The following is a 14925-nucleotide window of genomic DNA, read 5'->3' on the forward strand; positions in this document are numbered from 1 at the left end:
AAAGTTGTCCAAAAAATGTCAGGGCCAAATTGTCAGCTACTTAACACAGAGGAATTCTCTTGGTTGCTTAGCCTCTGATTATATAAGTGGGGATATGCTGGTATTGAAACTAGTGAGTGTCAGTAGCCTTTAAACCCACTCTCCCCTGTGGTCTTGGTCCCTCTAGGTCGTATAAGGTTATAGAGGCCAGTTAGTGGATCAGAAGTGTAGGAGGTAGTGCTTTTAACTGTGTGCGAGAGGGCAATAGTTCATGATATGTAATGTATGGAACTGTGAACCTTCCCTCAAAGAGTTGCATGCAAGCAGGGGGGACTAGGTGATTTGGAGGCTCCAGGCAGAGTCCAGTCTGAGGTTTGACATGCCGTGCTCGTTTTGGCCAGACAGCATCAGACACATGGCCTCTGCCTCGACGACTATGGCAGTATTATCAACAGCACCTGTCTTTTTACTGAAGAAATTAGATAACTAAAATATCTGCTTACCTAAGTAATTTATTTTTTCAATTATGCCCAGCTCACCCTTGATGATACAATATGTGAGGCCTGACGCAACTGCCTCTTCTGCCTAATGGTAAGCCAACCGCTGCACACAAGGGCTCCACTGTTGACCATGAAGGAGATCAGAGTTGTTCAGAAGACTGTGATTATATCAGAACCTGCTGTCTGTGTTTTTAAAATAGTTACAAACGTTAACACAAAGTACTAATTATGCCTGATGTTCTCTTTATAATAGTTGCATCACTAGTAGCGTTGCAGTTGTTTGTCAGTGTATCCTTGCAGGAAAAGACAACACAATTTCAAAAGCTCACACAGATGTCAAGTGTACACAGCAAGTCACGTAGTAACAATGATGAGGGAGAGCACTTTATCAGTAGGCCCCTGAGGAACCCGGCCTAGGCTAGACTATGTGTTGGATAAGGTGATGACACGAACAAGCTATGGAGTCTAAGCGCCAATGTGCTGCAAGAAACCATGAGGCCTAGCCCTTGATCCGGGGGCGAGGGACTGTTAATGTAACTAGCACATCAGGAACATGATGCACACACTGAGACTAGTAGAGCGTAATGTACCTTGACAGGGACATTGATATTTTAACTTGACAGAGGTGCACCCACCACGTCCCTCTGTTACCGATTGCTTTAAAAATGCCTTCTTAATCCTCAAACATGAAGGTTGTGTTTTCATTGACAAATGGCTTCGAAATCGTGTTGAGTCATTCTGATAGTGGAATAGGATTGGTTAACCATTTCCTGTTGCTATGCACATGCACTTGTAATGAAATAGCTACATTATAGAAGAGTGGCTAAAGTACATTTTCAATGATCAAGTATGAATTGAATCTTCCCATCTGTCATAACAGCCTCTGGGTTGAGGTAAGCTACTCTTTTCTCCTGAGATCAATGCTTCCGTCCCCCCACTGTTTAATTTAGGGAATTGGACAACCTGCTGTCAACAGAGGTAGATGTTGAAGTACCAAGAACCACAGCGAGTCATTTTTGTACATGTGGCAGCGGAAGAGCGCACCTCCTTCTTGGAATTTCATTATGTCAAAATGGCCCTCTCCTCTGTTCTCCTCAGTTCTCAACACTAGGTGGTGATGAGTTTACAGAATATTCCGTCCTACTGTGGAGCCAAATGGACATATTCATATTGCACCTATTGTGTCTCCCTCTAGACTAACATCAAGAAGCTCAATTTAGTTCAGAATTTGATATCTCACAATACTAGCCTAAATGCTGTCACTTGTATATTGCTAAACAACGAGGAGGTATTGCTCCTATCAAGCTAGGCTTTCGAGACATTTTGGTGAAAAGCTGAGCAAGGAGTAAAATCATTGATGTGTAATATTGTGATTGTGTTTTTGTATGTGATTGACTCTACATACAGTAATGAGAGTAAATTGATAGGGGTTACTCACAGTACTTGGAGGGGAAATGTGAGCGGGCACATGAGACGAGGCTTCAGTTTATGTCAGGAGAAAGTTGACAATGGTAGTGGAGTGGTCATCACCTCTTAATCAAGGAACAGGAGGGGACTTAGCTGGAAATACAAATAGCAGATACATTCCATTACAGAAGCGTCATCAGACATCAGACATCTCAAAATTCCTAAAGTCAAACACAGACCGCGCATCTCGCCCACTTGACACATCAAAGTGGACTAAGAAACGTTCCTGAATAAATCAATGATCATCAACATAACAACTGCAAGCAGACTGGTGGCACCATAGGTCCCAGAGCAGTGGGACAATTTTTAATAGTTGATCACATGGAAATATTGTCTCGTTTTCATCCGATACAGCATGTCAGATTTCTAACGTTTAGGTGTAGCCTAGGCTGCTGCAACATTTATGTCGTGAGTTTTTGCAGGTATATGTCCGGAGTGATTGTGTTATCTTTGCTAAATAAATAACGGAGGAAAGTGGAAAGCCTACCTGAGCACACAATAAATGTGCCGCGTCAACCTCTCTCGTTAATGCTATGCTATGCTATGTCAAGGCTATGCTATGCTATGTCAAGGCTATGCTATGTCAAGGCTATACACTTCATCGCTGCCGACGTGAGTGCTACGGGGCGGTAAACATTTTGGCAGGTTACCTTCGCTTCCTTGGGCACAGGGACTATGGTGGTCTGCTAGAAACATGAGGTATTATATGACTAAGTCAGGGAGAGGTTGAAAATGTCAGTGAAGACACTTGCCAGTTGGTCAGAGCATGCTGGCGCATGCTGGTAATAGATCTGGCCCCGTGGCTTTGTGAATGTTGACCTGTTTAAAGGGCTTTCTCACGTCGGCTACCGAGAGAGTTATCACACAGTCATCCAGAACAGCTGGTGCTCTTGTGCATGTTTCAGTGTTGCTTGCCTCGAAGCGAGCATAAAATGCATTTAGTTCATCTGGTAGGCTCGCGTCACTGGGCAGCTCGCGTCTGGGTTTCCCTTTGTAGTCCATAATAGTTTTCAAGCCCTGCCACATCCAACGAGCATCAGAGCTGGTGTAGTAGGATTCAATCTTAATCCTGTATTGACGCTTTCCTTGTTTGATGGTTTGACTGAGGGCATAGCTGGAGGGGCAGCTCTAGCCTTTAGCTCGATGGGGATGTTGCCTGTAATCCATGGCTTCTGGTTGGGGTATGTACGTACGGTCACTGTGGGGACGACGTCGTCGATGCACTTATTGATGAAGCCGATGACTGAGGTGGTATACTCCTCAAGGCCATTGGATGAATCCCGGAACATATTCCAGTCTGTGCTAGCAAAACAGTCCTGTAGCGTAGCATCCGTGGCATCTGACCACTTCCGTATTGAGTGAGTCACAGGTACTTCCTGCTTTAGTTTTCACTTGTAAGCGGGAATCAGGATGCTAGAATTATGGTCGGATTTGCCAATTGGAGGGCGGGGGAGAGCTTTGTATACATCTCTGTGTGTGGAGTAAATGTGAGCTAGAGTTTTTTTTCCTCTGGTTGCACATGTGACATGCTGGTAAAGATTTGGTAGAACTGATTTAGTTTGCCTGCATTAAAGTCCCCGGCCGCTAGGAGTGTCGCTTCTGGCTGAGCATTTTCTTGTTTGCTTATGGCCTTATAGAGTTGGTTGAGTGCACTCTTAGTGCCAGCATCGGTCTGTGCTAGTAAATAGACGGCTATGAATAATATAGTTGAGAACTCTTGTGGTAGATGGTGTGGTCTACAACTTATCATATGGTACTCTACCTCAGATGAGCAGTACCTCGAGACTTCTTTAATATTAGACATCGCTCACCAGCTGTTATTGACAAAAAGACACACATCCCCACCCCTCGTCTTACCAGACGTAGCTTCTCTGTTCTGCCAGTGCATTGAAAATCCCACCAGCTCAATATTATCCGTGTCGTTGTTCAGCCACGAATCGGTGAAACATAGGATATTACAGTTCTTAATGTCCCGTTGGTAGGATAATCGTAATCCTAGGTCATCCATTTTATTTTCCAATGATTGCATGTTAGCAAGTAGAATCTATGGCAATGGGAGTTTACTCACTCGCCTACGGATTCTCAGAACGCATCCCGATCTGCGTCCTCTTTTCCTCCTTTTCCTCTTTTTCTTCACGCAAATGACAGGGATTTGGGCCTGTTCCCGGGACAGCAGGAGTAAATGGTGAATAATCTCAGTTCTGATGTCCAGAAGTTATTTTCGGTCATAAGAGTCAGTAGCAGCAACATTATGTACAAAATAAGTTTTTAAAAAAGGTTACAAACAACGCAGAAAAATGAACAAAATAGCATAATTGATTACGGGCATGTAAAACGTCAGCCATACTCTTCAGTGCCATTTCTGAGATATCTCTTGTTGAAACTGAACAGATTGTGGTACAGCAGGCTGCTCCAAAGCAAGAGAGCTATTAACTAGTGTTGAGCTATGGTGACAAGCCTTTTGTCTTCTGTATTTAAATTAGTCACTAACCAGGAGTGACAGGACCTCCATTCCCCTGCTGGGAGGGATTCTAGACCCTCGTTTATGCAGCTCTATTTTAGAACAAGTTATTTCCTTCTTGGATGATTTTCATGACAAATCCACTTAAAAAATCCTTGCTGGTCTCAACACAATATCCTCCTTGGCCAGATAACAATTTGTCCTTAATAATTCCATTGCTTAAATGAACTTAAAAATCGTCTCATGTCCTGGCTTTAGGCTACTTGTTTTAATGGCTCTAACATGCTCTCATATTACAGCTTGTAGAGATTATCTAAAACATGTTTCCCAGCATTCTAATATGAGTTGAAGAAAATGTGAATAAAAGTTATAAGGTGAAACATCAGAAACCAAATTTATTGAAAATCCTTTGAAACCAACATCGGAAGACACACTCAATGAAAGTCATAACTTGAGAGAGTTTGACAAGATCAAGTCAGAATATGACTTTGTTAGCAAAGGCATAATGGAGATTATGAGCCCCGTGGAGGCTACAACTGCCTCGAATACATCTCAGACATTACACTGGAGCGGAGACTGGCTGATGTCTCACTGTCGCCCCTGAGGACACTGTTGATCCAAGGCATGTAGGCAGAGAGCTTCATGTAGACAGCGTATTTCTCCACGGCACAGGTCTTATCGAAGGACAGGATCCCTGCAGCATACACTCGGCCGTCTTTGGGGTCCTGGACTGCCAGGGCACCGCCTGCGTCCCCAAAGCACACATTCTCCTGGTACTTGCTGGCTCCAGTACAGAACATGTTGTCATCTACGGTTGGAGTGCTGCTCAGTACTTGGCCACCAGGGTTGTACTCTGCCTTACAGGAGCTATGCGATGCCACAGGCAATACCAGGTGTTTCAGTGACTTAGCGGGGGTGAAGAAGACCCCCCAACCCCAGCCTGTGATGATGCCTTTCTCCTGGGCTGCCTCAGCCAGGTCCTGGCCCCTCTCAGGCAGAGGGATGGGCATCACAGCCTCGCTCAGGGTGAATGGCTCCTTCAGCTGAATCAGAGCCAGGTCGTTGTCCCAGTCTGATACGTTCTGGAAGCCTGGGTGCAGAACCACCTAGAAGGGGGAAGGGAATAATTCATAGGACCTCTTTTTGATGATCTCTTTGTGCTCTAACTACCTGTAAGACTGAACGTGATGATGTAGGTGAGAGAGCCCAGTGCAGTTCTGCTTGCTGAAAATACTGAATTGTCTGAATATTGTTTGAAAGAGATGGTAATGGTCATACTAGCTCACCTTTTCTACAGCAACTTCTTTGGAGTCATCGGCTTGGGATTGTCGCGTGATGCCTAAGTACACCTTGGGGATGATTGGTTCTTTCCCCTGCGTGTCCTGTCTACTCTTCCTGACAAACAAGTTCCTGCCAGCGGTCAGGACCCAGCGGTCAGAGATTAGAGCTCCCCCAGCGAAGCCCCCGTTCATGACGCTTTTACTCAGGTAGACCATGGCCTGCCAGGGGACATGAGGGGCCAGGGTGCCCCTAATCATACGCCTGAAGCGCAGGTCTGGGCAAGAAACACAACAACATTATTTCTATACAATCTCTATATGGTTAAAACATCCCCAACTCAGCACCACCTAGCACATACTGCTGTGCAACTCAAACACAACTGTAAAAGATTATTGTAGAAAAATGAAATGTGGCTCAATACAATTCCAACCTTAGTTTTAGTTTGAGTTTGCTAAAATCAGCACTATTCACTTGAATACACACAGCATTTGGTAATAGCTTTGTGGAACCTTTTAGCTTTGACCTGACAAAAGTTCAGTAAATTCATTAATCATCTACTATTATCTGAAAAAATAAGTGTTGACCTGACTTGAGCCAGACAAGGCTGGCTTTCACAGAATTACCTTGGAGGTCACAATACTCAGAAACCTAGATGAGGATGGAATTAGTGTCATTTCTCTTCCCAAACATTTTCCTGAAACGCTTGATGAGAGGTGGATTTTTGGAGGAATTTTACTTTTCAAGGCTTTCATGCATCTCATGTGTGTCGCTGCTGAATCGATTTTTAAGATAATCGGGATAATAGCTGTGAGCCGTGAGACTTAACATGGTTTTCACTTGAAAGTGATGGTGACATACTCATTTTGGCCACAGCTACTGTATTCTCTTCCTCTTACAGAGGCCAACAAGCTGAATAGGAACAGCTTGTGTCTGCTCAGCTCAGAGTAGCGTAAGGGGAGCCATAGTGAAGAATGGCTTCAGAACATCCGATGAGAATGACAGTGTAATTGAAATGTGAGTGATATCCTTACACGAACCAGTCACAATGGGCCAGCAGACAAATTGCACGTGCGAAAACACACATGTGGAATGTGTATGTCCAATATTTTTGGGCGATATTCTGCATCAATGGTGTCACTAATACCCACCTTAACATAGACATGAGATTTTAAAAAAAAGTTGTCAATGGCTCCTTGATCTTTAAAATGTACATGTTTTTGTTTGAAAACGTTTCATTCCTCTCACTTTGTTGACATTTCAATCTAAATCAGAAGAAGTAAGCCCGTATTGGCATAAAGCAGGGAGTTGGTTATGTGTCAGTTAGACAGACCTGAATTGTTTGAGATCTCATCAATTGATTTGGTTTTGATTTTGATTTTGATTTTGTCCTTTCTTGCCAGACAGACACAGGAGACCGCGAGGAGCACTGCCAGGGATGACCTGCGGACAGAAGGAACACATGAGTACAGTACACACACACAGAGTCAACTGACAGACAGAGCCCAAACACTCACGGGTACCACAACTAACGGTTCCTTTACTTAAGGCCTCTTGGGGCTTGCATGTTTACTTATATTTAGAAAAGGTCTCTAGATAGAGCAGTTTGAATGTTTTTTGAAAGATTTAAGTAGCTGCGTTTCCCTGCCATTTCACAAAGATCCATTTTCCAAAGACATTCCAGAGATGAATTTGGATTGGTACTGCAAAGACAACAATTGCCAGGCTACTAGGGTTTCGTTGAGGAAATAATATGAAAAGTATAACATACCACATTTTGATGGAAATATCTGTTTATGAGTTTGTATGTTGAGCTGTGTCTCCTCTGTAAAGACGATGTACTCCGTGAGAAGTTATAGGACCAAGGCCTTATATCTACTGAAGAGAGAACTCACCCCCTGTCTGCCCACCCATGGGAATTTTGCTGGACACAGCTTCAGTTCTGATTCCCGAAAATCGGAGAGATTGCAAAATCTCTGTTTATGCCAACCCGTTATTGGAATCGTGTCCAAACCCTAACCCTGGCCCCATCTGGAGTTCAGCCACTGCCAACTAGAATCAGAGAAGATCATCGGAGGGATAAATCATTTCATAGGGTATGAATTATGAAATCAGAACAGGACACAGCACATCTATAATTTGTGTGTCAATTTGGTTTATTGAAAGTAAATGAGGAGCATATAAATTCCGCATCAGAGTGTGTTATTTAAAAAATGTGGTACCATCATAATCCACAAACATTTTCTTGATTATGCTATTTGGAAAACCCCGAAAAAAAATTGTTGTTGTTGTTTGTTGTTGACTCACATTTGCTGTTTCCGACTCACTTTGGTAACACTGTACTTGACATCCAGCGTCATAAAACATTATGACACAGTCATAACCATGTCATAATATGTCATAACAGCTGACATAACTTGTCAGTTATAATATGGTCATAACACTATATTGCGTTATTTTATGGCTGGTTATAACACCTACAGTGCCTTGCGAAAGTATTCGGCCCACTTGCACTTTGCGACCTTTTGCCACATTTCAGGCTTCAAACATAAAGATATAAAACTGTATTTTTTTGTGAAGAATCAACAACAAGTGAGACACAATCATGAAGTGGAACGACATTTATTGGATATTTCAAACTTTTTTAACAAATCAAAAACTGAAAAATTGGGCGTGCAAAATTATTCAGCCCCCTTAAACCTGTCTACGATATTGGTTCCCAATTGGGAATCAACCCTCCCACGTTCAGCTGAAACGGTGGCGCATGGAACGCAAAAATATTCTTAAAAATATTTAACCTCCACACATTAACAAGTCCAATAGCTCAAATGAAAGATAAACACCTTGTTCATCTAGCCAGCAAGTCAGATTTCTAAAATGTTTTACGGCGAAAACATAGCACATATATATGTAAAACCACCACCAGACACAGCTCATTTGAATAGCCAAAACATGCAATCAACAAATGCAGGATTAAAAAATAAATCGTTCACTAACCTTTTGAAAATCTTCATCAGATGACAGTAATATGACATGTTACACAGTACATTTTTTTTCTTTCAATAATATGCCATTTATATCCATAAATGTCCATTTACAGTGAGTTCACGTTCAGAAATTACTCAAAAATGCCCGCAGGAAATCTAGGTAGCGCGGCAAGATAACGTAAATAGACATCATAAACTTTGACTAAATTTACATGTTCTACATATAGTTAGAAAGATACACTGCTTCTTTATGCAACCGCTTTGTTAGATTTATTTTTAACGTTACAGAAATCGCACACTATTCAATATGCTGAGACGGCGCTCAGTTCCAAGCTACATTTCTACGTAATGTTGGAGTCAACAGAAACACAGATTTAAGCATAAATATTCCCTTACCTTCGATGGTCTTCGTTCAGAATGTTCTGGAAGGCTTCATACTTACCCAATACATCGTTTGGTTTCAAGTCTTGCGTCTTTGTATTAGCTACTGCTAATAACATCAGCTGAAATGCACCCAAAACGTCCTCTGGTCCGGAAAAGTTGCGCATCAAAACTTCAAAATTACATATTATATGTCGACTAAACAGGTCAAACTAAGTGCAGAAGCAAGCTTTATGATGTTTTAGACACACAAAACAAACTTCAATTCAATCGGCCATCGTCTGCCCTTCTCTTGAGTGCTGGAACAAAGGAATGGCTGGGACCAATTCGCGCCCCTACGCACAGCCTATTTTCTCGTGGCACGCACTAATTTCACTCCCATAGGGTCAATTCTCGTGGGATTTGAACGATTCAAAGCTCTACTGAAAGAGGACATCTAGCGGAAGAGATAGAAAGTCTCCACAGAATCATAACTGGTTGGGAAGGGTGGGGGCCATGACGTCAAAGTTGCTCCAACTTTCATGGCCACAAAAACGAGTTTGGAAGAATGCCTGCCCTGTGAGTTCTGCTATACTTACAGACATAATTCCAACGGTTTTAGAATCTTTAGAGTGTTTTCTATCCAATAATAATTTTTATTTGCATATGTTAGCAATTTTTGACAGATTTTTTTTTCAGTTTACTAGGGGTACCCAATCTCTCCAAAGGGGGCATATGTCTGCCATATCCTTAACAGGTGTAGCGCCACCTTTTGCTGCGATTACAGCTGTAAGTCGCTTGGGGTATGTCTCTAGCAGTTTTGCACATCGAGAGACTGAAATTTTTTCCCATTCCTCCTTGCAAAACAGCTCGAGCTCAGTGAGGTTGGATGGAGAGCATTTGTGAACAGCAGTTTTCAGTTCTTTCCACAGATTCTCGATTGGATTCAGGTCTGGACTTTGACTTGGCCATTCTAACACCTGGATATGTTTATTTTTGAACCATTCCATTGTAGATTTTGCTTTATGTTTTGGATCATTGTCTTGTTGGAAGACAAATCTCCGTCCCAGTCTCAGGTCTTTTGCAGACTCCATCAGGTTTTCTTCCAGAATGGTCCTGTATTTGCCTCCATCCATCTTCCCATCAATTTTAACCATCTTCCCTGTCCCTGCTGAAGAAAAGCAGGCCCAAACCATGATGCTGCCACCACCATGTTTGACAGTGGGGATGGTGTGTTCAGCTGTGTTGTTATGTTTGGCGTAAAAGCGTTTTGCATTGTTGCCAAAAAGTTCAATTTTGGTTTCATCTGACCAGAGCACCTTCTTCCACATGTTTGGTGTGTCTCCCAGGTGGCTTGTGGCAAACTTTAAACAACACTTTTTATGGATATCTTTAAGAAATGGCTTTCTTCTTGCCACTCTTCCATAAAGGCCAGATTTGTGCAATATACGACTGATTGTTGTCCTATGGACAGAGTCTCCCACCTCAGCTGTAGATCTCTGCAGTTCATCCAGAGTGATCATGGGCCTCTTGGCTGCATCTCTGATCAGTCTTCTCCTTGTATGAGCTGAAAGTTTAGAGGGACGGCCAGGTCTTGGTAGATTTGCAGTGGTCTGATACTCCTTCCATTTCAATATTATCACTTGCACAGTGCTCCTTGGGATGTTTAAAGCTTGGGAAATCTTTTTGTATCCAAATCCGGCTTTAAACTTCTTCACAACAGTATCTCGGACCTGCCTGGTGTGTTCCTTGTTCTTCATGATGCTCTCTGCGCTTTTAACGGACCTCTGAGACTATCACAGTGCAGGTGCATTTATACGGAGACTTGATTACACACAGGTGGATTGTATTTATCATCATTAGTCATTTAGGTCAACATTGGATCATTCAGAGATCCTCACTGAACTTCTGGAGAGAGTTTGCTCCACTGAAAGTAAAGGGGCTGAATAATTTTGCACGCCCAATTTTTCAGTTTTTGATTTGTTAAAAAAGTTTGAAATATCCAATAAATGTCGTTCCACTTCATGATTGTGTCCCACTTGTTGTTGATTCTTCACAAAAAAATACAGTTTTGTATCTTTATGTTTGAAGCTTGAAATGTGGCAAAAGGTCGCAAAGTTCAAGGGGGCCGAATACTTTCGCAAGGCACTGTACATAAGAGTGTCAAAACCCAGAAAACCTACCACACAAGGCAACACATTCCATTACACCATAGCCTACATGTCAACAGTATGTTTATGTTATATAAAAATGTTTGAAATTGACCATATTCAATTATTGTAATTGCGCACACATTGATGTCAGATATTTTTTTTAAATAAAAAAATAAATAAAATCACCTTTATTTATCCAGGTAGGCCAGTTGTGAACAAGTTCTCATTTACAACTGCGACCTGGCCAAGATAAAGCAAAGCAGTGCGACATAAAACAACAACACGGGATAAGCAAAAGTAGGTGTCAATAACACAATTTAAAAAAATCTATATACAGTGTGTGCAAATGGAGTAAGGAAGTAAGGCAATAAACAGGCCATAGTCGCGAAGTAATTACAATTTAGCAAATTAACACTGGAGTGATAGATGTGCAGAAGATGATGTGGAAGTAGAAATACTGTTGTGCAAAAGAGCAAAAAAAGTAAATAAAAACAGTATGGGAATAAGGTAGGTAGTTGGATGGGTGATTTACAGATGGGCTATGTACAGCTGCAGCGATCGGTAAGCTGCTCAGATAGCTGATGCTTGAAGTTAGTGAGGGAGATATACAGTTGAAGTCGGAGATTTACATACACCTTAGCCAAATACATTTAAACTCAGTTTTTCACAATTACTGATATTTAATCCAAGTAAAAGTTCCCTGTCTTAGGTCAGTTAGGATCACCACTTTATTTTAAGACTGTTAATGTCAGAATAATAGAATGATTTTTTTAAGCTTTTATTTCTTTCATCACATTCCCAGTGGGTCAGAAGTTTACATACATTCAAATAGTATTTGGTAGCATTGCCTTTAAAATTTTTAACTTGGGTCAAAGGTTTTGGGTAGCCTTCCTCAAGCTTCCCACAATAAGTTAGGTAAATTTTGGCCCATTCCTCTTGACAGAGCTGGTGTGAGTCAGGTTTGTAGGCCTCCTTGCTCACACATGCTTTTTCAGTTCTGCCCACAGATTTTCTATAGGATTGAGGTCAGGGCATTGTGATCGCCACTCCAATACATTGACTTTGTTGTCCTTAAGCCATTTTGCTACAACTTTGGAAGTATGCTTGGTGTCATTGTCCATTTGGGAGACCCATTTGAGACCAAGCTTTAACTTCCTGACTGATGTCTTGAGATGTTGTTTCAATATATCCACATAATTTTCTTACCTCATGATGCCATCTATTTTGTGAAGTGCACCAGTCCCTCCTGCTGCAAAGCACCCCTACAACATGATGCTGCCACCCCCGTCTTTCACGGTTGGGATGGTGTTCTTTGGCTTGCAAGCCTCCCCATTTTTCGTCCAAGCATAACGATGGTCATTATGGCCAACAGTTCTATTTTTGTTTCATCAGACCAGAGGACATTTCTCCAAAAAGTACGATCTTTGTCCCCATGTGCAGTTGCAAACTGTAGTCTGGCTTTTTTAGGGCAGTTTTGGAGCAGTGGCTTCTTCCTTGCTGAGCGACCTTCCTTTCTGAGTGGCTTTATGTTGATATAGGACTTGTTTTACTGTGGATATAGATACTTTTGTACCTGTTTCCTCCACCATCTTCACAAGGTCCTTTGCTGTTGTTCTGGGATTGATTTGCACTTTTTGTACCAAGTACGTTCATCTCTAGGAGATTTGCACCAAAGTTTATTTGTCACGTGCGCTGAATACAGCAGGTGTAAAGTAGACCTTACAGTGAAATGCTTACTTACAGGCTCTAACCAATGGCGCAAAAAATTGATTAGGTGAGTAAAGAAATAAAAACAACAGTAGAAAGACAGGCTATATACAGTATCGAGGCTATAAAAGTAGCGAGGCTACATACAGACACCGGTTAGTCAGGCTGATTGCGGTAGTATGTACATGTAGATGTGGTTAAAGTCACTATGCATATATGATAAACAGAGAGTAGCAGTAACGTAAAAGAGGGGTTGGCGGGTGGTGGATGGCGGGACACAATGCAGATAGCGTTTTGGGGCGGCAGGGTAGCCTAGTGGTTAGAGCGGTGGACTAGCAACCGGAAGGTTGCAAGTTCAAACCCCTGAGCTGACAAGGTACAAATCTGTCATTCTGCCCCTGAACAGGCAGTTAAACCACTGTTCCTAGGCCATCATTGAAAATAAGAATTTGTTATTAACTGACTTGCCTAGTTAAATAAAGGTAAAAAAATAACATTTTGAGGATCTCAGGACCCAAATCTTTTTAGTTTCCTGAGGGGGAATAGGCTTTGTCGTGCCCTCTTCACGACTGTCTTGGTGTGTTTGGACCATTCTAGTTTGTTGTTGATGTGGACACCAAGGAACTTGAAGCTCTCAACCTGCTCCAGCCTCCAGCCTCGTCGATGAGAATGGGGGCGTGCTCTGTCCTCCTTTTCCTGTAGTCCACGATCATCTCCTTAGTCTTGGTTACGTTAAGGGATAGGTTGTTATTCTGGCACCACCCGGCCAGGTCTCTAACCTCCTCCCTATAGGCTGTCTCGTCGTTGTCAGTGATCAGGCCTACTGTTGTGTCATCTGCAAACTTAATGATGAGGTTGGAGTCGTGCCTGGCCATGCAGTCGTGGGTGAACAGGGAGTACATGAGGGAACTGAGCACGCACCCCTGAGGAGCTCCAGTGTTGAGGACCAGCGTGGCAGATGTGTTGTTACCTACCCTAACCACTTAGCCCGTCTGGAAGTCCAGGATCAAGTTTCAGAGGGAGGTGTTTAGTGTTTAGATCCTTAGCTTAGTGATGAACTTTGAGGGTACTATGGTGTTGAACGCTGAGCTGTAGTCAATGAATAGCATTCTCACATGAGTGTTCATTTTATCCAGGTGGGAAAGGGCAGTGTGGAGTGCAATAGAGATTGCATCATCTATGGATCTGTTTGGGCGGTATGCAAATTGGAGTGGGTCTATGGTTTCTGGGATAATGGTGTTGATGTGAGCCATTACCAACCTTTTAAAGCATATCATAGCTACGGACGTGAGTGCTACATGGCGTGTTGTCATTTAGGCAGGTTGCCTTAGTGTTCTTGGGCACAAGGACTATGGCGGACTATGGTGGAAACATGTTGGTATTACAGACTCAATCAGGGACATGTTGAAAATGTCAGTGAAGACACCTGCCAGTTGGTCAGCACATGCCCAGAGCACACGTCCTGGTAATCCATCTGGCCCCGTAGCCTTGTGTATGTTTAAAAAATAATAATAATAATTTTTACCCCTTGTTTCTCCCCAATTTCATGGTATCTAATTAGTTGTAGTTAGTCTTGTCTCAATGCTGCAACTCCCGTACAGACTCGGGCGAGGCGAAGGTCAAGAGCCATGCGTCCTCCAAAACACAACTGCTTCTTGACTCAATGCACATCCAACCCGGAAGCCAGCCGCACCAATGTGTCGGAGGAAACACCTTACACTTGGCAACCTGGTCAGCGTGCACTGCGCTCGGCCCAACACAGGACTCGCTAGTGCACGATGAGACAAGGATATCCCTGCCGGCCAAACCCTCCCTAACCCGGACGACGCTGGTCCAATTGTGCGCCGCCCCATGGGCTTCCCGGTCGCGACAGAGCCTGGGCTTGAACCCCGAGTCTCTGGTGGCACACCTTAGCCTTAGAAAACTGCGCCACTCGGGAGGATAGCCTTGAGTATGTTGACCTGTTTAAAGGTCTTACTCACGTCGGCTACGGAGAGCATGATCACACAGTCGTCTTGAACAGCTGATGCTCT

At 42.9% G+C, this 14925-nt stretch overlaps 2 protein-coding genes across 2 annotated transcripts in view; one reads left to right on the forward strand and one right to left on the reverse strand.

The window, feature by feature from the left end:
• Positions 1–3695: 3695 nt before the first annotated feature.
• LOC139411397 (haptoglobin) lies at positions 3696–7612 on the reverse strand. The gene is made up of 4 exons (XM_071157701.1): positions 7457–7612; positions 7019–7128; positions 5694–5962; positions 3696–5513 (listed from the first exon to the last, which is right to left on the reverse strand). Exons 1-4 carry the CDS (start codon positions 7459–7461, stop codon positions 4938–4940), a joined length of 960 nt encoding a protein of 319 aa, XP_071013802.1. The 5' UTR covers positions 7462–7612; the 3' UTR covers positions 3696–4937.
• Positions 7089–14925, forward strand: part of LOC139411396 (trace amine-associated receptor 13c) — a 34304-nt gene continuing 26467 nt past the window's right edge. The window contains exon 1 of the mRNA XM_071157700.1: positions 7089–7204. The gene's annotated coding sequence lies outside the window, so the exon portion shown is untranslated. The remainder of the gene's footprint in view (positions 7205–14925) is intronic.

This window comes from Oncorhynchus clarkii, chromosome 6 (genome assembly GCF_045791955.1).
Source record: "Oncorhynchus clarkii lewisi isolate Uvic-CL-2024 chromosome 6, UVic_Ocla_1.0, whole genome shotgun sequence".
NCBI lineage: Eukaryota > Metazoa > Chordata > Actinopteri > Salmoniformes > Salmonidae > Oncorhynchus > Oncorhynchus clarkii.

What these genes read in the sequence shown, in the direction of transcription:
- LOC139411397 (XM_071157701.1), bottom strand. An exon ending in TGAGATCTCAAACAATTCAG is followed by an intron (nt 5,963 to 7,018) that starts GTCTGTCTAACT and finishes TTTCTTGCCCAG; the next exon opens with ACCTGCGCTTCAGGCGTATG. An exon ending in AAGAAGTTGCTGTAGAAAAG is followed by an intron (nt 5,514 to 5,693) that starts GTGAGCTAGTAT and finishes TCCCCCTTCTAG; the next exon opens with GTGGTTCTGCACCCAGGCTT.